Source organism: Rattus norvegicus, chromosome 3, assembly GCF_021556685.1.
Source record: "Rattus norvegicus strain SHRSP/BbbUtx chromosome 3, alternate assembly SHRSP_T2T, whole genome shotgun sequence".
Classification (NCBI taxonomy): Eukaryota; Metazoa; Chordata; class Mammalia; order Rodentia; family Muridae; genus Rattus; species Rattus norvegicus.
In genome coordinates, this window is record NC_141536.1 from 13386465 (window position 1) to 13411114 (window position 24650).

Genomic DNA, 24650 nt, shown 5'->3' on the forward strand with positions numbered 1-24650 from the left:
TTCCTTCATAGTTTGCTATAGGACTCCTTATTAGTCTCTGCTCTTTTCCACCAGCCACAGTATCTGGATGGACATGCAGCTTGCTGCCCTGACCTAAGTGTCAGCCTAAGAGTCCCATGGGCTCCTACGATTGGTTTTCTTTGTTTAAACTCCCGGGGGCACTCAGAATCAGTAAGGACAAGTTCACAGTCTTGTCTTCACCTTGCTTTACTCTGTCTATCCCTGTCGCCAGCCTCCTCAAGGTCCAGCATGCTGAGCCCCTCTCTTGCCTGTCCGTAAGGCTGTCCCACAGGGAGGGAGAGAATCAGTGGCTGCCCTGATGACAGGCTGTAGGACCCTCCAGCTTTGGCCTACTCTGCTGCAGAGTGTGGAGAGAGCCGGCCCTGTCATGGAAGCAGGAGATGGAGAGCAGTGTATGTGGGTGAAACCCAAGGCCTAGGACACTCTGATTCACCTAGTATGTCTCAAACGTAGCATCTGTCCTCAGGAACACCCCTCCCAGCCTCTAAGTGGGGTGTCCCTGACAGCAGGGAGGAGGCTGCATCTGCCTAGAGTACTGCTTGTACCCAGTGCCTGGTGCAAGTCAGGCACTCACTCACTCAGTATTGAGGATAACAAAGGGGGAGACCCAGAGAGTTTAGTGTTAAACAAAACAGCAACAAAGAAACAACACGATTCTCAGAGATGTAGATGAGAGCGTTGGGCAATCTGCCAGTTCTACCCTGTGCTTGCTGGGTATATGCACTTGTATGAACATGTGTATGTACATGTATACACATACACATACATGAGCACGCGCGCACACACACACACACACACACACACACACACACACACACACACACACACACAAAGACAATGCGTCTCTGGACTTAGTAATCATTAGGATCTCCGGAATTTCTGTGGGCATCCTAAGCTTGATTGCCTCCCCCCCACACACACACTAATCACGAGCTAGAGGAGAGAGGAAGAGGAAATTTGAATGTCTGCCACCCACAGTCCCATTCTTAAACTGAATCAGTAATTGAATGCTATTAAGAAAAATTAATCTGCCTCCTGCAGGAAGTCTATGATGGATGAAAGGGTTGCGGACGGGGAGGGAGCCAGGCTGCCCTCTACCGGCATCAATATTTCATAGCCACAGGCAGTGTCAGGAAGCTGCATGTCTGGGTTCAGCTGACCTTGAGTGTTCTTCAAGGTAGGGCTTACTGAGGGAGTCTGATTTCAGAGGACTACGGTGAAGCCCACCGTAAGAGAAACCGAATGCGCCTGGGCGGCCACCCCTCTCAGCTGCAGTGTAGAGCTGGACCTCAACCACAGCACCGGTTTTTGCTCATAGCCGCCCATCTTCTGCTTGTGGCCTGGGGGAGGGAGGTGAATTACCACCTCTGCACTGCACTGAGAGGGCAGCAACAGATGGGATAAGATGTTAAAAATGGAGGAAGTTCTGGCATGACTATGTCTCCAAAAGGATGGATGGAAGTTAGAGGGCAGGACGGAGGGACAGTGAATGGCTGGAGAAAAGAAGGTAATGTGTTTTCACTCTCCTCTTTGCAGCTGCCATTAACCTAGCAAAGCTGAAGCTTTTCAGACATTACTACGTCCTGGTGAGTGACATCCAAACAAACGAAGGCCCAAAACTGTAAATAGGATCAGCCAGCGAACCTGGTGACATCTGCAGCCACTGTGCCTGGACTGTCAGCTGCCCCCAACCTCACATCTCTTCTCTGAAAGTGAAAAATCTGGGTTGCTTTGAGCCCGTTAGAAGTGGCTTTAACTGCTCAGAAAAGTAGCGGGTGCACTTGACATGCAGAGCCGTGGGATATCTCAGACCCTTGGAGACCAATGTAGTGTTTGATCCCCAAGGGCACCTCTAGGCCTAGCCCAGACCCAGCCATTCCCAGCTTGCCAGCACTTAGGAAAGTGGATGCACCCTTGTGCTCTTCTGCAGGCCCCCACATGGAGCTGCTGAGTCTGTACCACTTCCTCCAGTTGCCAGGCAGGAAACTAGGTTTTTTTTTTTTAGGGATATATTCCTTAAAAACAGAAAATTGAGGCTGATTTTGTTTTAGGGGTTTTGTTTTTGTTTTTTTCTTTGAGAGAGGATCTCATTGAGTTGCCCCAGTTAACCTCCACTGCCCCAGCCTCCCAAGTCTGGGATTAAAGGTGTGCACCATTGCATCCAGCATGTCTATGATAGACACAAAGCCCTGTGGTGCGAGCACAGAGTGTAATCTCCTGGTGCTGCCTTGACTCCTACAAGGAAGCTGGACAGCTCTGTCCAAGCAAACAAATGTTCTGTTCTGTGGACGTGGACTTTGTAGCATCATCACAGCTGGTGTCACAGCATTTCCTGATGTCTATGACAATACAGAGGAGACCCCAGTGGTCTAGTGTCCTGTGGTCTCCTGGTTAAGGCCGTGTCACAGGGTGGCCAGAGGAAGGTTAGAGTGTGGGCTTGCTATGTCCTGGAGTGTGGGACTTCTCACTGTATCTGCATGTTCCCTGTGCGACATTTTGCTGTAGCTGCTAGGAACTGCCCCCAAGCCTGGGGGTGAAAAGATTGCCCTGGGAGACTGAGACAGAGGGCCTGAGTATGGGTGGTGAGAAACAGAGCAGCCATACTAAAGGAGCTAGCTTCCCAGGGTGGGTGTGGTCGGTGTCTTAGCCACAGCGAGGGAGACTTGCATAACAGAGCACCTGCTTCCCCTGTTGACTTGGTAACCAGGGCCGTGGACCACATACATCTATTGCACATCTTTGCAGTTAATCAGTGGCAGAACGTGGCACTCCAATCTCTGCTCTCCTCTGTTCTGCAGATCGTGTGCTACATCTACTTCACCAGGATCATCGCCTTTCTTCTCAAGTTCGCTGTTCCCTTCCAGTGGAAGTGGCTCTACCAGGTCTGCCGTTCTCGGGGGACAGTTTGGAGGGTTTATGTCTGAGGGTCATGCCTTGGGGTATAGCTTAAGATGGTGTCTGACCTGCCTGGGAATGACTGCTACGACCTCCATCTCCTCTGCTCTCCAGATACGATGATCTGTGTGCCCAGAGCTGCTGGGCTACTTGATAAATCTGGATGTAATTGCGTTATTGATTAATTCTAAGTCTTTGAAGAGAAAAGCCTCAAGCAGAGAGAGTGAGATTTGTCCTGTGTAATTAGAATTTATCCACCTTTGCCTTCAGCCAAAGAGCTTGATGGTTTTCAATCTAGTCCTTGCTTTAAGGATTTGTTTTTGTTTTTATTTTTGGGGTTTTGGACCCAAAATTTATTTTTATATATATTCTATATATATAAAATACTAAGATACTAGAGCTGGTCACCAAGGCTGCATATATATTCTGACCTTTGTTCTTGTGGCTAGAAAGATGACTCTAAGGACACTTGCTGTTCTACCAGAGGACTAGAGTTTAGTTTCCCGCAGCAGTGTGGGGTGGGTGACTCACAATGCCACATGAGTCCAGCTCCAGGGGAGCCAACGCCCTATTCTGGCCTGTGCAGTCACTGGCATCCAAGTGTTCAAACACAGACGAACACACTTACACATAAATAAAGAATAAAGTAACAGTCTTTTTTTTATAGGCAGGATTCATTTACTGGAGTCCCTACCTACCCTGTGACTCTTGTTCTTGGCTGAGAGATGGCTCAGCTGGTAGAGGCGCCTGACACCAGCACTGGTGACCTGAGGTGGCCCCTTAGGACCCACATGCTGGAAGGAGAATTGCACTCCCATAAGTTAGTTGTCCTCTGACCTCCACATTCAACTCCACGGTGTACACAACACACACACACACACACACACACACACACACACACACACCATAAGTTAGTTGTCCTCTGACCTCCACATTCAACTCCACGGTGTACACAACACACACACACACACACACACACACACACACATACACACACACCCCAGTAGAATGGAGAAGGTACAAAGTGAGTAAGTGTGATGGCACACACTACTGTCCAGCATTTGGGAAGCTGACACAGAGGTGGTGAGTTCAAGGCCAGCCTAGGTTTCACAGCAAGACGTTCTCATCATTTTTTTTTTTTTTTTTTTTTGGTTCTTTTTTTCGGAGCTGGGGACCGAACCGAGGGCCTTGCGCTTCCTAGGCAAGCGCTCTACCACTGAGCTAAATCCCCAACCCCCGTTCTCATCATTTTTAAAAAAAAGAGTGGGTTCCCCTGGAGAAGCTCGGTGTCTCCTCTGGCCTTGCTCTTGGCGTAGATCCCCGCAGACCTGAGGAAGTGCTCAGGAGCAGATGCCTGCAGCCTGGTGGAAAACGGCGTGGAGACCAGGAGAGGCAAGAGCTTGTTTACTTCTGTTGCTTTCTGAAGAGAGGCGTTGCTAATCCTTTTATTTGTGGGTGGATTTTAAATTTGCAGCTGCTGGATGAAACAGCCACACTGGTGTTCTTTGTCCTGACGGGGTATAAATTTCGCCCAGCTTCAGATAACCCCTACCTGCAGCTCTCTCAGGAAGAAGATGACCTGGAGATGGAGTCTGTGTAAGCTGCCCTTCCCTTCCCTTCCTCCCTCCCTTCTGCCGAGCTGAAAGGCTTGGTATGCAGTGGGCCCCCTGCTCTCAGCATCCTGCCTTTGGAGGTGGTGCCTCTATATTTAGTAGAAGGATAGGGACACTGGAGCCCCTGGTGTGCTTAGCTTAGTTTGAAGTGCAGTGTCTGCCAGCCATTGCTCAGTCTTGTCAGGAAAAATCAGAACTCACCATCTTATTACGTGTCATTGGAGCAGCTCCCAGTGACCCAGTGGCAGGAGCTGGAAGTGTTCTGGGCCAGTTTAAAATGGGCTATCCGGCTGCTATCATTGCTACTGGTATTTGAAATTGGAATCTTCTGTGTCACCAAAGATTGACAGCAGACAGCACCTCCAACCAGCATCTGAGTGACAGGCAGGGTTAGGGTTAGGTTCAGGAAGCAGTTGTTGTCCAGATGGATCATAACCCACTGTCCTGCACTTTTGCCTTTCTCCTCTCCACAACTCAGAGGCTGAGGTAGAGCCCAGGCTGGGCTGGCAGGCACATCAGGCCCCATAGAGCAGCTCTTGGTACTGGCTGTCCCACTAGGGCAGTGAGTGCAAGGCAGCTCCAGGGATGGGCCCTGAGCCAGTCTCACTCCCCATGCAGCAATACCATTTCCACACGGGAAGGAGGAGGGACAGTCATTGCACGGGGCTGTAGGAAGAGGTACAGATACAGGTCAGCTGCTGGTCTTCCTACCTTTCCCTGCAACACGCCCGCTGTGGGGCTGAGTGACTGGGTCACTGTGCCCTCCACTGAGCTGAACTGGGAAGAGCTCCTGTGGGAGCTGTGCCCCCATGTTCTGTCGTGTGTGTCTCACGGCAGTGATTTATGTTTTGAGACAGGGTCTCACTGTGTAGCCCTGGCTAGCCTAGAACTCTTTATATAGATCAGGCTAGCCTAGAACTCTTTATATAGATCGGGCTAGCCTTGAACTCTCAGAGATACACCTGTCTTTCTCCCCAGTGCTGAGATGAAAAGTGAGCCACCATGCCTGACCTTTGTGGTGCCGTTTGAAGTTTTCCTTTGGTGTCAGTCTGAGAATGGTGAACTTTATGACATGGGTCTGAGCACGTTTGTTCCTGAGGAAGGAACAGGAGGTGCAGACTCCAGCCTTGTAACTGAAGAGCAGATTCTGCACTTTGGCAAGGCAGAGGCCGGGGAAATGTTGGAGATGGAGATAACCTGTTGGTGGTCTCAGTTTACCCTCCTGTGACAAGGAACCAGGTGTATGCTGGGTGTTTCCTGGGGCTTTGTGGAGCCAAAGCATGGGAGTGACAGGAGTGCTCTGGTGGCAGAGAGGCTGTGTGCTTAGCAGTATGCAGGGTTATTTATCTAGAGCCCTGGCAGGGAGCCCCAGTGCAGTCTGGGCTCTGAGGTGAAAGGAAGCAGGAGCTAAGGAGCTGATGGAGGCCTTAACTCAGTAAGGACACTGGACTGGGATCACTGGGACATAGGGTGGGGCTGAGCCCACCACAAAGACCTTATCTAGTGTATACAAGGCTCTGGTTCCTTCTCTAGCACTAAGGAAGGAGAGAAGGAGAGAGGCAGGCAAGAAAGAAGGAACTATTGAGAAAGCTCTGGACAGTGAGAAGACAGAACAGACCCCCATGGCCCTGCTGCCTACCACCTCCGCCAGCAGCACTCTCCTTCTGTAGTGAGCTGTGGGCTTAGTGTGGCTCTCAGACAAGTGAATGGTGCAGCACCTTCTTGATGGCACCTCTTAAGTCCTCCAGAAATAACTTTTCCCAGAGGCAAGCAGAACCTGGCCTCAGAAGGTCTTCAGCTCTGTAAAACATCAGCCACATTGGATGTTTGCCTTCTATAAAAGCAACCAGGTCTGATCCTACCACAGAAGACACTCCAGCTTGTGCAAGAACTCTGTCCTGTGCCCTGTACCCTCCTTTCACACCCTCAGAGCAAGTCCACAGCCTTCCTGACAAGCCCCAAGGGTGCACTAGCCTCCACCTGACTCCTACTTGTGTGCCCAAGCCCTGTGTCTGTGCTCCTCTGCTTGGGAACCAACATCAAGGACCGGCTTCCATCCTTGTGCTGCCCCCCACCCCCACTTGCCTGTGGTGCCTGTGTGGCTGTCACCCCATAAGTCGTATGGCTTTCTGTTCACCTGGGAAGGAAGTAACAGGGGTTTGCTCTCTCTTCCTGTTTCTTTTACATTTCTCCTTGAGCCTACCAATTTTGGTTGCAAACTTCATTGTAAAACAAAAACAGTAAGTTAAAAGTATTTGGGAGACTTTCACCAGCTTGGTAGTGTCTGCCACGCTGCACATGCTTACGATCTGATGGTTTCTGACCTGGTGGGGAGGGCAGAGAGGGCTCCAAGTCTCCCCGTGCTCCCCTTCCACAGAGGAGACAGGAGAATCGGATGCCCAGCATCCTCTTACCCAGGCCTCTCACAGTGCAACCCTCCAAGTATGTAGTAGGCAAAGAAACAGATGTGGCATCATGGGCAGCTTCAGCCAAGCTGAGTGAAGAACTTCATTCATTCTAGACTGGGTTTGGGGCCATGATGGGGTCTCTCAGGGAAGGGGGACAGATAATGAAGAGACAGTGTGGGTCCCCAGCACCTTTCTGTCCTCTGTACACTACTGGCTGGCTCTGTGGACTGTGCTGCTCAAACCTGCTTAGGAGCCGTGACCCCCTTTCTGTCCCAGTGGCCATCGCTTAATCTGCGCGTTCTAGAGCTCCTTCCTACGCAGGGGCTGTAAGAACAGGCTGGTGACTGGTTTAGGCTATTGGGCAGATGTTGTGTTTGTGTGGAAACGGGACACGTGGTGCAGTGTCTGCAGCCTGACGGCGCTGCACTCCATGTGATCCATCCACCCAGGCCCAGCAGCAGCACTGGGAAGCTGGCTAGGCCCTCCCTGTCCTCAGAGGGTGGGCAAGCATCTCATGGACCCAGCCTTAGTGTCAGTTGCCCATCTTGGTGTCACTGCCCTGCTCTGTGGGCTGCTCTCTTGCCTTTCCTTTCTGCACATTGTCAGGGCTGCAGGATCACCCTAGACTGCTTGTGAAGTCTAGACTCTGTCCTGCTCGGAGGGAGCCCAGCCCAGCAGTGTGGTGGGCCAAGAGCTTGGAAGCCTAAGTGAAGGATGACATTGAGCTGGCAGCTAGGGAGGGGCAGAAGAGAGAGGGGCATGGGGTGGCTGTGCAGAGAGCTGGGCCAGGCAGAGCAGTATGGACTCCTCCCACCCACGGGCTTCTTAGAATGGCTGGGAACAGCAGACCATGAGGAAGTAGTGTTAACTGTCCATGGTAGGCAGCCTGTCCAAGTGTGTGGTTCTGTCCTGTGCCTCGAGAATGACTGTGTCTGCCCCTCTAGTTAGCTTTCTTTTCTGACTGTCCTGTCCCCATGATGTTGACATGAGTGTGGCCACTGTAGTGAGGGAGAGAGAGAAGTTAATGTTAGCAGTGATGACAACTTGATCAGGCTTGTGGGGTGGCTCTGGAAGGTAAGAATTCACCACCATACTTATACTCAGAACGATCAAGACACCTGGCCAGTAGCACACAGCAGGGGCGGGGGAGGCCAGGTTCCCACCTTGGTCTAGAGTCCCCTACTATGGGTTCTGGGTCACCTGACACTTGTTGTCTTGTTCAGAGTGACGACGTCAGGAGTAATGGAGAACATGAAGAAGGTGAAGAAAGTGAGCAATGGTGCTGTGGAGCCCCAGGGCAGCTGGGAAGGCACCGCGTGACAGCGCAGCTGAGGACCGCAGGCCGTCAATGAACCTAGCTTATCCATAGCCCTATCAGTGAGCACGCCTGTTCCTGACAGACGATGGCATCTCCCAGCAGCGACACCCCGGCGCTCAGCACCATGGCCGAGCCGAGTGCTATGGACACACACTTTTGTACTCTTAGGGATCTGGATTGAGGTGGGCTACAGGCAGTGAGGACTGCCCTCAGTGAGGGCGGAGGCTTAGAGGAGGAGTAAAGACTGTCTGTCTGATTTACCTTGCTAATTGGGAGCCTGGGTCTGTGCAGGGGAGCCCCCAGTGGCTGCTACTCAGAAAGGCTGTGGGTGTGGCACGGGTCTGCCACTCGCTGGTCACAGTTCTGTGGAGGCTGGGAGGATGTGACTCACTGCTTGGCCTAGCATTTACGAGGCTTTGGGTTCAATTCCTAGTGCCAGGGTGGGGGGAAAAGAAGTTACTTTGGGACTAGTCAGGTATCTACCAAGGGCACAGAGAAGAGAAAGAGATTGTCAGCCTTTGGGAACAAGAACAACAGAAATGATTGAAATTCTTTTAAATAGCCAATAAACCCCTAGGTGGCAGAAGACACCTGTCCAGGGTCACTGGCCCCCAGGCACCACTCTAAATGTCCCTGCCCCTGATGTGACCTACAACAGTGGTGCTAGAGGCCAGAGGGAGGGAGGGAGGGGGCCTGTTACATGGCTGGCTGCAGGGGAGAAGAGCCTTGGCTCTCCAGAAGTGTTCTCCAGTTGGCTCTCAGGACTCCATCCCCTGGCTGCCTGCCCAGAGCAGCCGCCTGGCTTCCTCTCCTTCCACCTGTGTCTTCTGATCCGAGAAAACAGTTTTCCTGAAGGAGCAGCCGAGGACAGAAAGGGTAGTCTCTAAACAAACACTTAGGTTAAGCATCTTCCACAGCTCGCATGGGCCAGGCAGGACCTCTGAGCCTCAGCTATAGTCCAAGCATGCGTGAAGGAAGTGTTTGAGCCACTCATGCTCAGAGACCTGAGGCAGCCGGGTCTGCTCAGAGCTTGGACAGGGACACCAGCGGCACCTGCGGAAGGCCTGTGAGGGGCCACAGGAGACCAGCTCAGCACCTCAGAGCTGCTGCCTGCCCAGAACTGGCGGGCGAGTTGCACCTTCAAGGAACAGGCACTTCCGGGAGGGGGGTGAGTTACTCCACCTCCCAGTGCAGAAGACAAAGGTCTGGTCTCCACACCACACCCCAAGTCCCTGTCCTGTGCCACCAGTGAGAAGCTGCTGTCTGCTGCCCTAGCAGGTCCGTCACTACCGCAGGTGCTCCATCTTGAGAAAGGTCGACAGGCCTGAAGGATCCACCTAAAGGACCTTTTTCTCCTGTTTTGTTTGCTTTGTTTATACTTGTTTAAAGTATGTGGTGGGAAGGGAGTGTCGAGGAGACAAGGTGTTAATGCTTTGTCTTCTGCACATAAGCACTCCTCCAGCACTGCAGAAGTGTGTCCCTGTGGTGACTCTAAGCCACAGCTGTCCCTCAGAGGGCGCGATCTTTATGGAAGGAGCCTCCTTTCACTTGCTGGGTTTTAATAAGGCCACTCTGACAGAGAGCAGAGGGAGCTGTGTACAACCCAGCCACAGAGCTCTCTGGGTGCACAGCTGAGCGGCTATGGGAGACAGCCCGCTCCTTCCAGAGCATGGGTGCACAGGCAGGGAGGTGTGCTACAGCAGCGGCCCTCCCAAGTCCTGCCCTGTGACTGCTGTAGGTGGGAAGCCAGGCATGTTGGGGGTTGTGGTGGGGAGGGGGGATCAGAAGCCTAACATGGGGCTGGGAAGAACTGGCCTGGTGCCCAGGCTGTGGAAAGGAAAACTCCCAGCCCTCAGCATGCACTGTAAGGTGTCTGTCTCATCTGCATCGCTTGAGAGCTGGGAGCCCGCATTCAGCAGTGTCCTTGGGTAGAGGAGTCTGATTGGCATCCAGCCGCCCCAGTTCATGAGCTGCCCTCTGCAGCCTTGAGTCTTAGCCTACCCAGCTCCACAACCGTGTTTGAGTGGTGAAGCCCTTGTGTTGGAGGGGCTGAGCAGAAATGGGGTGTACATTGCACTGCCACTGTGGTATTAATAGCTCTGTGTTGTGTCCCCACCCCCACCCCCCATCTTCTGCCTGCGTGAGGTATCCATACTTGTTTTGAGAGTGCTGTGGACTGGAAGCTGTGGGCTGTGACATTTAATAAAGTGTGGATTTTGTTAGATAATTATTTCTTGGACAACAGGAACAAGTGTTCAGCTCTGAATTCTGGCTCTTAATAAGACTCAGCCTCTTGTATTTGAATAGCGCAATATAGTCTAATGTTTAGCCTGGCTGGGGTTCATTCTCTCTAGAGGAACAGCTCACTCCAGGGTCAAAGATCCTGCCTCACATCAGGCCTGAGTCTTTAGTTTTCCTTCAGAAACCACTTCAGAGTAAAATACCTAAGTGCTCCCCACTCTCCAGCCCCCAGCCTGCATAGCCAGCCAGGGCTGCCAGCTCCTCAAGTGCTCACAGGGTTTCTGCTCCTCTTGGTCCTTCAGTCCTCCTCTCACCCCTCTTCCTTCCCCTCATCCCCCCCACCCCCTCTCCCTCTCTGGCACACTCAGCCGCAGGCCTGGTGCACTGCAGCATTGTCTGCCTGCAGCTGTGTGCAGAATGTATTTTCTAAACCAGGGAGCATTTTCTCAAGAGACTGCAAACTATGCAAACTGATGCCCTGTCGCTGCTTTGCACCACCTAGTGATCCCCGCACACCACAATGCCTGTCTGGCTCTTGATGTAGAGTCTAAAGCCAGTCTTTGCAGAAGGGGAAGCCCATCAACGATCCCTGGGTTCATTTTCAGTGGCCTCTGGCCACCTCCCACATCCCAAACCGAGTTCCTGGAGGAAGCATTAGTCTGATGAGGTTGCTGGACCAGTTCCACACATCTAGGAGGACAACCTCGTTCTGCCAAGCTGCTGATCCTCAAAGGAAGATCCTAGCCCACCCCCTAGCCTTGCTCCTATACTCCATCACCCACCTGAGTTCACATGCTGACCTGTCCCCGGGCCTTAGCACATCACCCTGTGCTCCTTAGGGGCCTGCCCTGCCCACTGCTGCTGCCTTTCCTTTTTAGGGTTCCGTCAAGACTTTATTTGCTCTCCCAGCTATTTAGAGCAGGCCAATGTCCTCAAAGATCTGCTTTTTACTCCTTTCCTGAGGCTGCCCTGGCAAGATTCTGGGGGAAAAAAATTCCCAGGAGTCTTACTCATACCTGTACTACCTAGAGTGTGCTCCCAGGTCATAGGCCAAGGAGTCTCCCAGTTACTCCAGGGCCTCGTCTGTCCTGTAGAGATGTGTCTGTTTCATGCTTAAAAAGCATCGTACATTTAGGTGATGCTGTGCCTGGCCAGGGACCACCTGCCTGCTTCCCCACAGTATCAAGAGACTGCACTGAGGGACAGAAGCTTGGGGGCAGCTGTGGTCTGTCAGGACCATGGAGAGACTTCGTACTGGCCAGTGGGGAAGGTGCACAGGCTCCTGGTGTGTCCATAGGGAGCGGAGTGAGGCGATTCACTCGTGAGACAGGAAGTTCACTCACTCGGAGTTGAGGTAGAATAGACGGGGAGCTGAAGGGCCAGCCTTCTTAGCATCCAGGCACTGTTTCCACTGAAGGGGCTAGAAAGCCTGTCCACATAAAGGAACTCTCAATCCTTACACAGCTTCTCTTATGACCAAGATCGTTGTCAGACTAGACCCAGAGGTGTCACCCACAGGAGGTCTGGGCCTGTATGCCTTACTCAAGCTGGGGTGTAGGGGCTGGGGGCCACTTAGTCATTTTTAATGTTAATCACTGAAATGTTTACAAGCATGGGGTGTGGCTGGCCACTGGATGGAGGCATGTCACTGCAAAGCAAATGTGCCCAATAAAGATTTCCATGCGGACACTGTCTGTGGTTTGGGAAGCCCAGGCACTCCCCATCTACTTCCTCAAAACGCAGTGCTTCTCATCCTTCCTTCATAGGACCCTTCACACAGTCCCTCATGTTGTGGTGACCCCAAACCATAGAATTACTCCCGTTACTACTTCATAACTGTAGTTTTGATACCGTTATGAATTGTGGCTATCTGATATACAGATGGTCTTAGGCGTCTCTGTGAAAGGGTCATTTGATTCCCCCAAAGGGGTTGTGACCCACAGATTGAGAACTGCTGTAATTCCTTGTTATCTGTGTTAATTAAATCAGCTGGCTACCTGCCACCCACTCACTGACAATAGCCCCACCTGCCAAAGCCTTACTACCAGGCCTGTGGTACCAGTGCAGACGCTGAAGTGCAGTCATAGGAGATCCAGGTCAGGACCCAGTACTGCTGCCACCTCAGGGATGTGACAGCAGAGATCCCGGGCTGAGCCCCCAACTGAAACAGACTTCCTGTTCTCCCATAGGGTATCATTTCTGTGGGAATCAGACATCCCAGTCAGCACAAAGTACTGTAAGCCATTCATCTCTGACCCCTTCGCTAGGAATGCACTCTCGTACAGGAGAAGTTCACCTTTGAATACATCTGCTGGAGAAGTGGCTGTGTGGGTAAAGTACCAGCTGTGCGAGTGTGGGGGGGTTCTCAGCACCTACACAGCCAGACGTGGTGGTGCCTACCCATATGCCTCATATGTGGGGAGCAGAAGGATCCTCAAAGCATGCTGGCCAGCCAGTGTAGTGAGCGGGTCAGCGTGCCTGGGTCCCATGAGAGGCCCTGCCTCAGTACAAGGCTGAGAGTGCTAGAGGAGGGCACTGTGTGAGGCTGGGCCTGCATGTGCACAATACACAACACTACATGCAGGAAAAAGTGCACACTTCACGGTGTGAGTGTGGTGCTGAAGCCCCACCCCAAGTATCCCATTTCCATCGTGCTGCCTTTCGGAGCTGACCATCATCCCACTGCCTCACCACAGACTCCTTCCCTGCTTAGAGATGCTCCAGGGGGAGCAGCCACTCAGGGAGCCTGCTGGTTGTGTGACTCGCCCATCCAAAGCCTGGTCTTTGCAGACCACGGAACCCGAAGAAAGCTATGTCACTCAGCTCCCGTGCCACCCTGTCAGCAGCCAAGCCCGTGTCTGTCTACTGGAAGAAGCAAGTGGAGTCCAGCCCAGCTTGAGTGGAGACTCTGGGTTCTACTGCGCAGTTGTAGTAATGTTAAACATGCTTCGTGCTCTGCAAAGCCTTAGAGTGCATGTCTGTTAGCTAAGATTTTGCTTCATAGTGCCTCCACTATAAACCTTGTCAGTGACTTTGGGTTTGTAAAGGTGTCTAGAGCAAAGGATGAAAAAGAGGGATGGACAAGACTCCAGGAGAGAGTGCTGAGGCAGGGGCAGCAAAGAATGACAGAGAAGTGACCCTGGAGTTAGGAAATCTAGCCACTCTAATTTCCAGGCGTTCCAATAGGCTCCAGTTGTGGGTCTGGAGGTCTTTGGGGGCTGAGACTGTGCCTCCTAGTGCCAGGCAGGGTTGATGAGACTCTTTGGTGATGCTTTGATAGCAGCTCTGATCAGGACTTTTAACCCAGGGGTGGAGTCTAGCTGGGACTTGAACCCATGTACCCGCAGGCCCACCTAACAACGTCTGTGGCTGATTGTCATCCAATGGCCAGGGTGGAGGTGGAAGGAGGAAAACAGCTTAAATGGGGCTCTTGGCTGGTGCCCATTGCTTCCCCTGGGCCACCTAGGGCATCCCAGCTAGAAATGCTGGGCTGTCTGTAAACCCTGATGCCACAGTCCCAGGTTGGCACTGGGAAAACAGGAGCCTGCTATCTGACCCAAGGTTCACCTTCTGAGGCCTTACCCACTGCCCCTACATATTGAACACTAGAACCCCATTTACTAAGTTTGGTACATACTGAGCCCCCGCCTTCGTATTAAGAGTATACAGTGAGGGCTGGAAAGATGGCTCAGTGGTTAGGAGCACTCACTGCTTGTACAAATGACCTGGTTTAATCCCCAGCACATATGTGGTTCACATCCATCCATCACGCAAACTCCAGGGACTCTGATGCCCTCTCTAACTTCAGGCACTAAGCACTCATCAAACCATTCCTAATCTTTATGTTTCTAAGTTCACAGTGAGTGTTACAGGTACAGGAACCTCCACAAGGAGGTCCAGCTGTCCCAAAGAGGAAATCCAAAAGCCACTGTGGAGACCTATCCCAATGGCCAGTGCACTTGTCCATGGTGCCTCACTTCTTCCCTGTATACACAGACCTGTCACATGCGGCTCATCCTTGGCCGCTCCGGGGCAGCCACCCTTACTGGGAGGTTGTGATTGTATTGTCCACAAGAAGGTCTGATAAGGTGGCGTTCTGAAGTCAAAGAGCTGACTGGCCTGAAGAATGGAGGGCTGGGCCCTTATACTCTTGGTTGTCTCCATGGTGATGAAGCATGCTGCACTTGAGGTGCCATAGTCCATACAGCTGTCTGGCTCAGATGCACCCTGCTGAGCCCTCTCGGCCCTCCACTGCTTCCCTCGTGGGTACCGCTGTCTTTGGCATCAGAATCTGTCAGGTAGACAGATAAACTGCTGTGTGCTCCTCTGACTTCCAAGCAAGGGGCTGGGGGCGTGGGTCCATGCCCTATGTCACCAGGGTAACCCCCATGACGTTGCAGGTCCCTTGGCCTTTGAGAACTTAGCCCTGGTCCCTGCTACTGGCCTGCCTACCCCAAGAGGAATTTTCTCAGCATTTGGGAAAGTAGAAGTGACCTGCTTAGGAACCTCAAGGCCCAGCTGACTTGCATAGAAGCAAAGGATCTGCTCCTTACACGGTGTGGGAGGCACAAGTACCACATGCCTTGTCAGCCCTTGTAGACCTGTGCCGCAAAGGGACTGCATCTGTGGGCTCGAGCCTGTGAGGACTGAAAATCACCTTCTGTGCTAACATCTGTCAGACCAAGACTAAGCACGAGCGGTTACATCTGGCTTGCAAACTGCTGGGAGACAGAAGACAGGAAGAGCGACCACTGGGAACTGGTGCACACGGCAGGCTCATCTTTGTCGATTTCACCAGAACAACTATAACAACAGCCCCTACTGATATGATGCTCTCGCTAACCAGAGGAGCTTGGCACAGTTAGACATTCTTCTCCTGTCTCTAGACTTCGGCCACCTGCAAGTCAGACTCCCATCTGAGTCACCTTGCCACTCGGGTTTCCTTGTGTTGGGTCCTGGGGCTCTGCATCAACTCGGCACAGCTCCCCACCCTCCTCAGGCTCCCTGGTAACCCAGACTTTGTTTCAGCCTAGATCTGGTCTGAGCTCTTCCCTGTGGCTTGTTCAGCTACCTCCTGGCACTGCTTTTAAGAGAACATCGAAGTCGCATTCAGGTACCACACCCCTCCCAGCCCTAGTCAGTGTGACGTAAGTGGAAAGCCTGGGTCTCCTTGATACTCCATCTTGACCCTGTGGACCAAGTCTTCTCATGTCTCTTCCCACTGCTGCCCCCTCCCACACAGCATTAGACGCCCTTCCATGGGGCACCTGCCTCCAGTCTTGCCCGGTTGTGTATGAGTCAGAATGGAGCTCCTGTCCCCTAGGTTAAGCACAGAGATTCAGATGTGACAGTGCAACATACCAGACCGATACACAAAAATTAATTGTGGACCCAGGAAAATGGCTTGAGGCCATAGGGACATCTGGGCCCAGGCTGCTGCTGGGAGCCATGGGTGTGTATGTGGCCCTATGGTAGCTGGGGTCCATGTAGATGTTCCAGGCCCGTGTTATCATCCAAGGCCATGGAGATGTTCCTTGTCTGGACTGCCCACTAAGGCACTGTACAGAGATGGCTCTCCCTCCCACTGCCACCAGACTTGAAGAGCTGGCCCTACAACTCACCTGGGCAGCACAGTAGAGCTGACCCTGGTGGCGAGGCAGAAGAACTGAGCCTTGCTGGCTGCCGCACTGGGTGAGCTAACCGGGACAGTGCTGGAGAGTGTGCCCTGGGAGGGCAGGCACAGGGTAATTGCACGAGTGCTGAGAAACTCAGCAGGCTCTCCGGCCCAGATTCAGGGCTTCGACTTGGCCTCCCCCAACATCTACCCATCTATGATCATCTGCTAGAGTGCATGAAAGGACCAGTCCTGCAAACCCAAAGATCTCTGTGACACAGGACAACAGCAGGGTGTCTGAGAGGAGTCCCGTGAGGCTCCAGTGTAGATTACATAGCAGAAGCCGGAGGCCTCAAGCCAGACCAATGACTCAATGCACTGAGTCATTGCAAGTAAAGATGTATGCGCAGAAAGGTTAATCCATGGGACACACTGTGACACACTACCGCTTTCACAAGACTTTTATTATTTTTTTATTCTACCTTATTTTATCTTGCAGGGAGGTTTCAAGGGTGGAGAGCAGATATGAAGGGACAGGGAGATGAGTGGGATTGGGGTACATGATGGGAAATTCACAAAGAACCAATACAAAGTTAACCAAAATATGGCTAAGAAGCCAGTACAATACCTCTGGAAATAAAAGAAGTTCTAAGAAATATCTTTAATTAATTGTAAAGAGTCCAGCTGGCATGGTGGCTCAACACCTTTATTCCCAACACTCAAGCAGATCTCCGTGAGCTCCAGGGCAGCCACGTCTCCATCCGTGAGCCCCTGTCTCAAAAACAAACAAACAAACAAACAAACAAACAAACAAAAAAAACCAACCAAACAGTCCATCATGTTTCTATATACCAATAGACCAGAAGTGACCAATAGTCCAGAAGAAAACAGTGCTATTTCCTGAGAAGGATAATATACCTAGGAACAGGCTGATAAGTGGAAACTTGGTTCTGAAAATGACCCACACATTTTTTGGAGGGGGATATGGAGAGAGAGACAAGTAAAGGGAAAACCATCCTCTTCAAAGGCCAGGGGCAATGTTGTGGAGATGATAATACTCCCCAAACAATAAAAAGACAAAAAAAAAAAAAAAGCTGAACTACTCCCTAGTCTCCCTGATTATGAACGGACATCAGCATTGTCTGACCTTTCTCACAGCTGGCCACCTTAGCACATCCACAAGCTGGTGAGTTGGCTCAATGGATAAAGTGCTTGCTATGCAAACCCGAGGATCTGAGTTCAGATCTCTAGAGCTAACATAAAAAGCCTGGTGTGTCAGTGCACACCAAGGCACAACCATAGAGCTGGAGAGGGAGAGACCGCATGATCTCAGAGGCTCATCTAGGCCTAGGTGAAACTCGGAATTCCCTGAGGTGGAATCAGAAGGAATGTGGAGGTGTGTGCCCAATACAGGCAGATTTCTGAGAGTAAGGCCAGCCTGGTCTACATGGTGACTTCTAGACCAGCTGGTACCAAAGTGGAGTGACAACGTTAGACACCTGGTGCCCTTTGGTTTCCAGATGTGCACACATTGGTAAGTGCATCCCCACACCACACACATGTCAAGAGCTCCAGTTTAGCAAAAACAATATTGAAAAAGGATGATTTATTTTAGGATCTATGTTCCCAGATACTCAGGAAAGAGAGACAGAAGTTCAAGGCCAACCTGGACTACAAACTGTGACTCTGTCTCAAAAAACAAGCAAGACAGTTTGAGGATTCCATATTTGATTTTAAAATGTAAATGGGACAGAATTCAAGAAGGCATGGTACTGGGGCACAGTTAGATACACAGGTCAGTGAAGTAGAATTAAGAGTTCAAAAATGGGGGGCTGGAGAGATGGCTCAGTGGTTAAGAGCACTGACTGCTCTTCCAGAGGTCCTGAGTTCAATTCCCAGCAACCACATGGTGGCTCACAACCATCTGTAATGGGATGCTCTCTTCTGAAGTGTCTGAAGAGAACTACAGTGTACTAACATATAAATAAAATAAATAAATCTTTTAAAAAAAAAGAGAGTGCTTTAAGAAAAAAGTGTATCCTCACCTAAACAAGGTGTTAAAATGATGCAGAGGTCAGGAGACAGGAGAACCCCCACATCCTTGACAGACACAGTAAAACCTGTTACATGAACAACCAAAACCATGTCACCCAGATTGACTAAAACTTAGAACCCAAGTGCTTCACAAGGCATCACCAAGTGACGGTGAGGGAGGAAGCACAGTGAGGCATGGCCGTGGTCTCAGCTACTCAGAAGGCTGAGGCAGGAGACTTGCTGGAGCCCAGGAGCTAAAGGGCATCCTGGGCAATGTAGCAAGATGCCACTGTTCAGAGATGATTATGTCAAGTGTGGTGGCTTACCTGGAACCCCAGGACTCAAGAGGTGAGACCGGTGAAGGAAACTTGCTGTGAACTTGAGGGCAGCCTGAACTACATTGGTTTTATCTGAAAAGAACAACAAAAACATTTGAAAGTCAATTGGTTGTGAGTCAAATACTCTGTATCCACTGAGCAATCTTCCCAGGCCCTTATTTATCTATTCAACTCCCCCCTCCCCCTCCATGTATGTTACATGCCTGTACGTATTCACATCTGTACATGTGTATACAGAGTCTGGAGCAGGACCTTGCAAGTAGTTCTGCTTCATTCTGCACTTTCTTGCCTTGAGGCAGGATTTCTCAGAGAACCAGAAGCTCACTGGTTTTGGCTAAGCTGGAAGGCAAGCTTTCAGGATCTACCTAACTCCATCCCCCAAAGTTGAGCTCAGAGACACCTACTACCAGGCCCAGCCTTTTACATGGGTGCTGGGAATTTGAACTCAGAACCTCATGCTTGCAGAGCAAGTACTTTTACACGCCCCCCCCCACTTCAACCCAAAATATGTGTGTATATGTGTGTCGAACTTTTTATGAATTGCCACTGTGAACATTGGTTTGAGAACATTGGTAAGCAAATGGCTATTAAGCCCCAGCTGTCCTTTCTTTGGTGTCTATACCTAAATGTGGGCTCAGTGGCTCATATGGTAATTTTGTATCTACTTTCTTGGAGGAACTACTTTGTTTCCTGCTACAAAGTTTCAGGTGCCCACAGCAATTCCCAAGGTGTCTGACTCAGATCTTTGCCAACAATTAGTTTTGGATAATACTTTGTTGTTAATAGTAGCCATCTAGGTGAGTAACAAGTGGGAAGGTATTGTGGTTTTGATTGACATTGCCCTGGGGGGGTCTTTTCATGTGTTCATTGACCATTTGTAATCCTGTAGAAAAGCCGACTTGAGTCTTTTTCCCATTGCCATTAGATTTTCCATTGTGATAAAAAATTACCATTTTGATTTAAAAAATACTTTATTTAGCTGGGCCTGGTGATACATTCTTTAAACCCAGTACTTGAGAGGCATAGGCAGGCAGATCTCTGTAGAGTTCCAGACTAGCCTGGGAAATATAGTAAGATGCTGCCTCAAAAGATTGATTCTCTTTTATTTTTAATTATCAGGGAGAGGTACATGTGTGCAGGTGCCCCAGAGAGACCAGAGGCATCAGATCTTCAGTTCGATTTATAGATGCCCAGATTCACTGGATGTGGGTGCTAGGAACCCAACTCTAGTACTCTGAAAGAGCAGCAAGTGCTTCTAACCACTGAGCCATCTTTTTCAGTCCCTTAAAAAAAAAAAGAAAAAGAAAATATATGCCATATGATTAAAAAAAAAAAAAAGTCATATAACCTAGACTGGGCTCAAACTTAACTATGTAACCAAGGCTGACTTTGGCTTCCTGACCTCATGTGTCTAGCGCTACCTCACGCCTAAGTGCTGGGTCTGTAGAAATATGCCCTCACACCCAGCTCTATCTTAGCCTTTAAGAAATAGATTGATTTTATTCTCATTTATGTCTCTGGGTATCTGTGTCTGTCTGTGTGTATGTACATGTGTGTGCAGGTGCCCAGGGAGGTTAAAAGGACAGCAGGTTCCCTGGAACTGAAGTTACACGTGGTTGTGGGTTGCCTGGCGTGGGTGCTGGGAACTGCACTCAGGCCCTCTACAAGAAGTGGCTCGGACATCTCTCCAATCCCAACTCCACTTCCTTAAGTGCACAGTTTAATTGTGTGAACACCTTTATCCTGCTATGCAGCCCGTCTTGAGAACTTATTCATCCTGAAAAAGCCACTACTGTGTCTGCATTAAAAGTCTTCCTTTCGGGCCGGAGAAATGGCTCAGTGGTTAAGAGTACTGACTGCTCTTCCTAAAGGATCTGAGTTCAAATCCCAGCAACCATATGGTGGCTCACGACCATCTGTAATGAGATCTGATGCCCTCTTCTGGTGTATCTGAAGACAGCTTCAGTGTACTCAGATACATAAAATATAAATAAATCTTTTTAAAAAAAAGTCTTCCTTTCCTCATGCTCCATACCACAAATCTCTGGTTGTGTGTGTGTGTGTGTGTGTGTGTGTGTGTGTGTGTGTGTGTGTGTGTGTGATTCTATTTCACCTAGCATGTTGAGGGTTTTTTTTCCCCCTATTTTGTTCTTTTTTTGAGACAGGACTTCATGCATTTCAGGTTGGTGTTGAATTTGACCATCTCTAAGTCAGACAGTTTCCCAGACAGATTGGGGGATTGGGTGGGGGTGGGGTGGGGTCACCAGAGCAGGTAATAAAGATGCTGAACTTCTTCCTCACCCTCCTGACCTAAGACAAAAGCTGACAGCTTAAGCAAAGGCTTAGCAGTCTTTCCCTCCCACCCTCCCAGCACACACTCCAGCCTCCCCTCTAGCCCTGCTGATGGGCCAGCCAGACAAGTTCAAGGCCCAATCAGGTCGTGTTGACACCAAATTTGTGAACCTATCATCCACCCTGTCTTTGTTCAAACCGACCAACCCTAAACTATGTGAGGGAAAATCCCTCAAAGACCCTTAAAATTCCCAGTCCTGGAGGAGATACTGTTCTTTTCAGGCTCCCACACACCCCTCTGCTTTGTGGAGGGGTGTTCTCTTTGGTGCTCACTGTGGATGTATAGATTTCTTTAGCTTTAATAAAAGGCTTTCTTCACTGGCTAATTCTGTCTGTTGAGCCTTTTCCTGCCTTTTAATTCCTCCACTGGCAGAGAAAACAAACATTAGCTGGACCTCTAGACAGTAACAAATCCACTATGTAGCCAAGGATGGCCTAGAACTCTTGATCCTCCTGCCTCCTTGTCTTAGTTAGGGTTTCCATTGCCACCCCCCTCCCCAAGGGATAAGGCAAACAAAACATATTTGCCTCTTTTTTTTTTTTAAAGATTTATTCATTTATTATATATAAGTACACTGTAGCTATCTTCAGACACACCAGAAGAGGGCATCAGATCCCATTACAGATGGTTGTGAGCCACCATGTGGTTGCTGGGAATTGAACTCAGGACCTCTGGAAGAACAGTCAGTGCTTTTAACCGCTGAATCATCTCTCCAGCCCTATTTGCCTCTTTTTTTTTTTTTTTTTTTTTTTTTTTTGGTTCTTTTTTTCGGAGCTGGGGACCGAACCCAGGGCCTTGCGCTTCCTAGGTAAGCGCTCTACCACTGAGCTAAATCCCCAGCCCCCCTATTTGCCTCTTTTAATCTGATGTTTATTCGTCTCTGTTACACCGTAGATATTCTTTATATATTCTGGATATTAATCCAAAATCAAGTCTATGATTTACAGATATTTTTCCCATCCTGAGTTTTCACATTTTTAATAGTGCTCCTTGATACACAAACATTTTAAATTAATTTTTCTTACTTAATTTTGGTACATGTGTGTGAAAGAGAGAGGAGAGAGAGAGTGTGTGTGTGTGTGTGTATGTGTGTGTGTGTGTTGTGTGTGTGTTGTATATGTGTGTTGTGTGTGTGAGTGTGAGTGTGTGTGTGTGTGTGTGTGTGTGTGTGTGTTGTGCATGGTATGTGTGTGTACAGACTGAGTGCCAGGGTCTCCCTTTGTGGACTTGGCTAGTTTCTTCTACTTTTATGTAGGTTCTGGAGATCAAACTCAAGCTGCCACGCTCTGGCAGCAAGCACCATTATGCTCTGAGGCATCTTGCCAGACCCATTTAAATTTTTTAGGATGTAATTTCATGCTACATAGCTCAAGATCCCCCTACCTCTGACTTGGAAGTGTTGAAGTCACAGATGCAGGCGACCATGCCTAGCTGATATTTAAAATTTGTTCCAATGTATTGATACTTTTCTCTTGTTCCTTTGTTTTAGGATCACGTCTGGGAAACATTTGTACAATTTAGTATCAGGAAGCTTTTTAAATTTCCTTTTGAGTTTTAATAAGTGAGTTTTAATAGTATTAGGGATGGAAGCCAGGCCTTGAGCACAACAGACGAGCATGCCACCACTGAGTCATATCCCAAGGCCTAAGAGTTTCACACTATTGGCTTTTACATTGAGGTCTTTGGTCCGTTTTGAGTTCTCTTTGTGTCTAGAATAGGGAAAAGACCCATCTTGACCTTGGACACGTACCATTGGCTGTACATAGTCCTTGGACACGTACCATTGGCTGTACATAGTCCTTGGACACGTACCATTGGCTGTACATAGACCTGTTCCCGTTGACTAGTCCCGCCCATTGATGGGACAGTTCTGCTGATACATAGGTGGCCAGTGAGCACATGAGAGATGCTGGTCTCACCCCCAGGAAACTGTGATCAGAAAGACACTGACAATGGGAAGGACAAGGACAAGGACAAAGGATGACTATGGTGGGGATGCACAATGGAACAGCTGCCTGGGGACATCTCAGTAACTCCACAAAAGATGGCACTCACGGGGCCAGAGAGGTGGTCCAGTGAGTAAGATGCTCTTGGTGTAAGCTAAGGACCCGGAGTTCAGCCCTCACTTAAACATCTGGGTGTGGCCCTACACATCTGTAACTCCAACACTAATTAGAGAGGCAGAGGCAGGTGGATCTGGGGGCTTGCTGCTAAGCCAGACTAGCCAAATCAGCAAGATTCGATTTTAGTGAGAGACTGTCTCAAAAAACAAGGTAGAGAGCCAGAGATCCTCACAAAACTCTGGCCTCCACATATGAACATACAAGCAGGCATTCATGCGCACGCGCGCACACACACACACACACACACACACACACACGAGTACACCACCCTTCCCCACACATGAATACACCAACACACATAAATACACCCCTCAACATATATGAATACACACACACACACACACACACACACACGAATACAATGCATACACAGATAAATGAATATAACTTTTTACAAAACCTGTTTAAAGGATCTAGAGATGACCCAGTGTTTAAGGGCATTTACTGCTCTCCTAGAGGATCCAAGTTTGGTTCCAAGCGCCCAGGTAGGTGGGTCACATCTGCTTGTAACTCCAGCTCCAAGGAATCTGAAACACTCTTCTGACTTCCACGGGTACCTGTACTCACATGCACACAACATACAGTCTGGCGGTTTAAATGAGAAAGGCCCCGTAGGCTCATACATGTGAATGCTGGCTTCCCAGTTGTGGAACTATTTAGCAAGGTTTAGGATGTTGTTGTAAAAATATAAAAATAAAAATGTACTGTTGTCTTTTTCCCCCGCTAGGCTAGCACCGCGGTGCCCCAAGACATCTGCTAGGTATCTGGGCGGAAACACATCCCAGCCGCACACTTCCCTACACTCAAACCCTCACATAAAAGAACACACAACACAATAATCTTAGATCCAATTGATAAGATATAATTGCCCACTTAAACATACAAAGCCCGGTACCATCCATCCCTTGAGAACATTGATAACAACCTGTAAATACACAGAGCAGAATCTTAACATCACCTGCCATCTTGTCCTGCCACGGCTTCTCTCCCCTCTCCCTCCAGTCTCTCCTTTCTCTCTCTGTCTCCTCCTCTTCCTTCAAAGTTATCTCCCGCCCATCCTTCCTTCTCCTCCAATGACAGGCCTCCTTCTATCCTGTACCTGCCCCTCACCTGTACTTTACAAATTCATTGGGGAGAAGGTTCTGGTGAAGTCACCTGAGTCCTTGACTAGGCAGCTGTCCTTGGGGCAGTGGAATTAGCATCAAAATACAGATAACTTCAGGGCAAACTGCAACAGAGGAGGTGTGGCAATGTTGAGGGAGGCGTGACACTTGGGATGGGTTTTGAGGTTTCAAAAGCTCAAGCCATTCCTAGTTAACGTTCTCTCTCTGCCCCATGCTTGTGGATCGGATGTACTCTCTCAGCCACTGCTCCAGTCCCATGCCTGCCTGCCTGCCTGCTGCCTGCCACCATGCTTCATGTCCTAATGATCATGGACTAACACTCTGAAACTGTAAGCAAGCCCCAATCAAATGCTTTCTATTATAAACTGCCTTGGTCATGGTGTTTAATCACAACAATAGAACAGTAAACAAGACAGACAGACAGGCACACACACACACACACACACACACACACACACACACACACACACACACACATTTTAAAAATAAATCTTTTTTAAAAAGACAGAAGGGGTTTGGGGATTTAGCTCAGTGGTAGAGCGCTTGCCTAGCAACCGCAAGGCCCTGG

At 49.8% G+C, this 24650-nt stretch overlaps 1 protein-coding gene across 1 annotated transcript in view; it reads left to right on the forward strand.

Moving 5' to 3' along the window:
- Gpr107 (G protein-coupled receptor 107) overlaps nt 1-10518 on the forward strand; it is a 61253-nt gene extending 50735 nt beyond the window's left edge. The window contains 4 exon segments of the mRNA NM_001107828.1: nt 1558-1607; nt 2820-2903; nt 4391-4512; nt 8161-10518. Coding sequence (NP_001101298.1) covers nt 1558-1607; nt 2820-2903; nt 4391-4512; nt 8161-8257 — 353 coding nt within the window. The 3' untranslated portion in view covers nt 8258-10518.
- Nucleotides 10519-24650: the final 14132 nt, after the last annotated feature.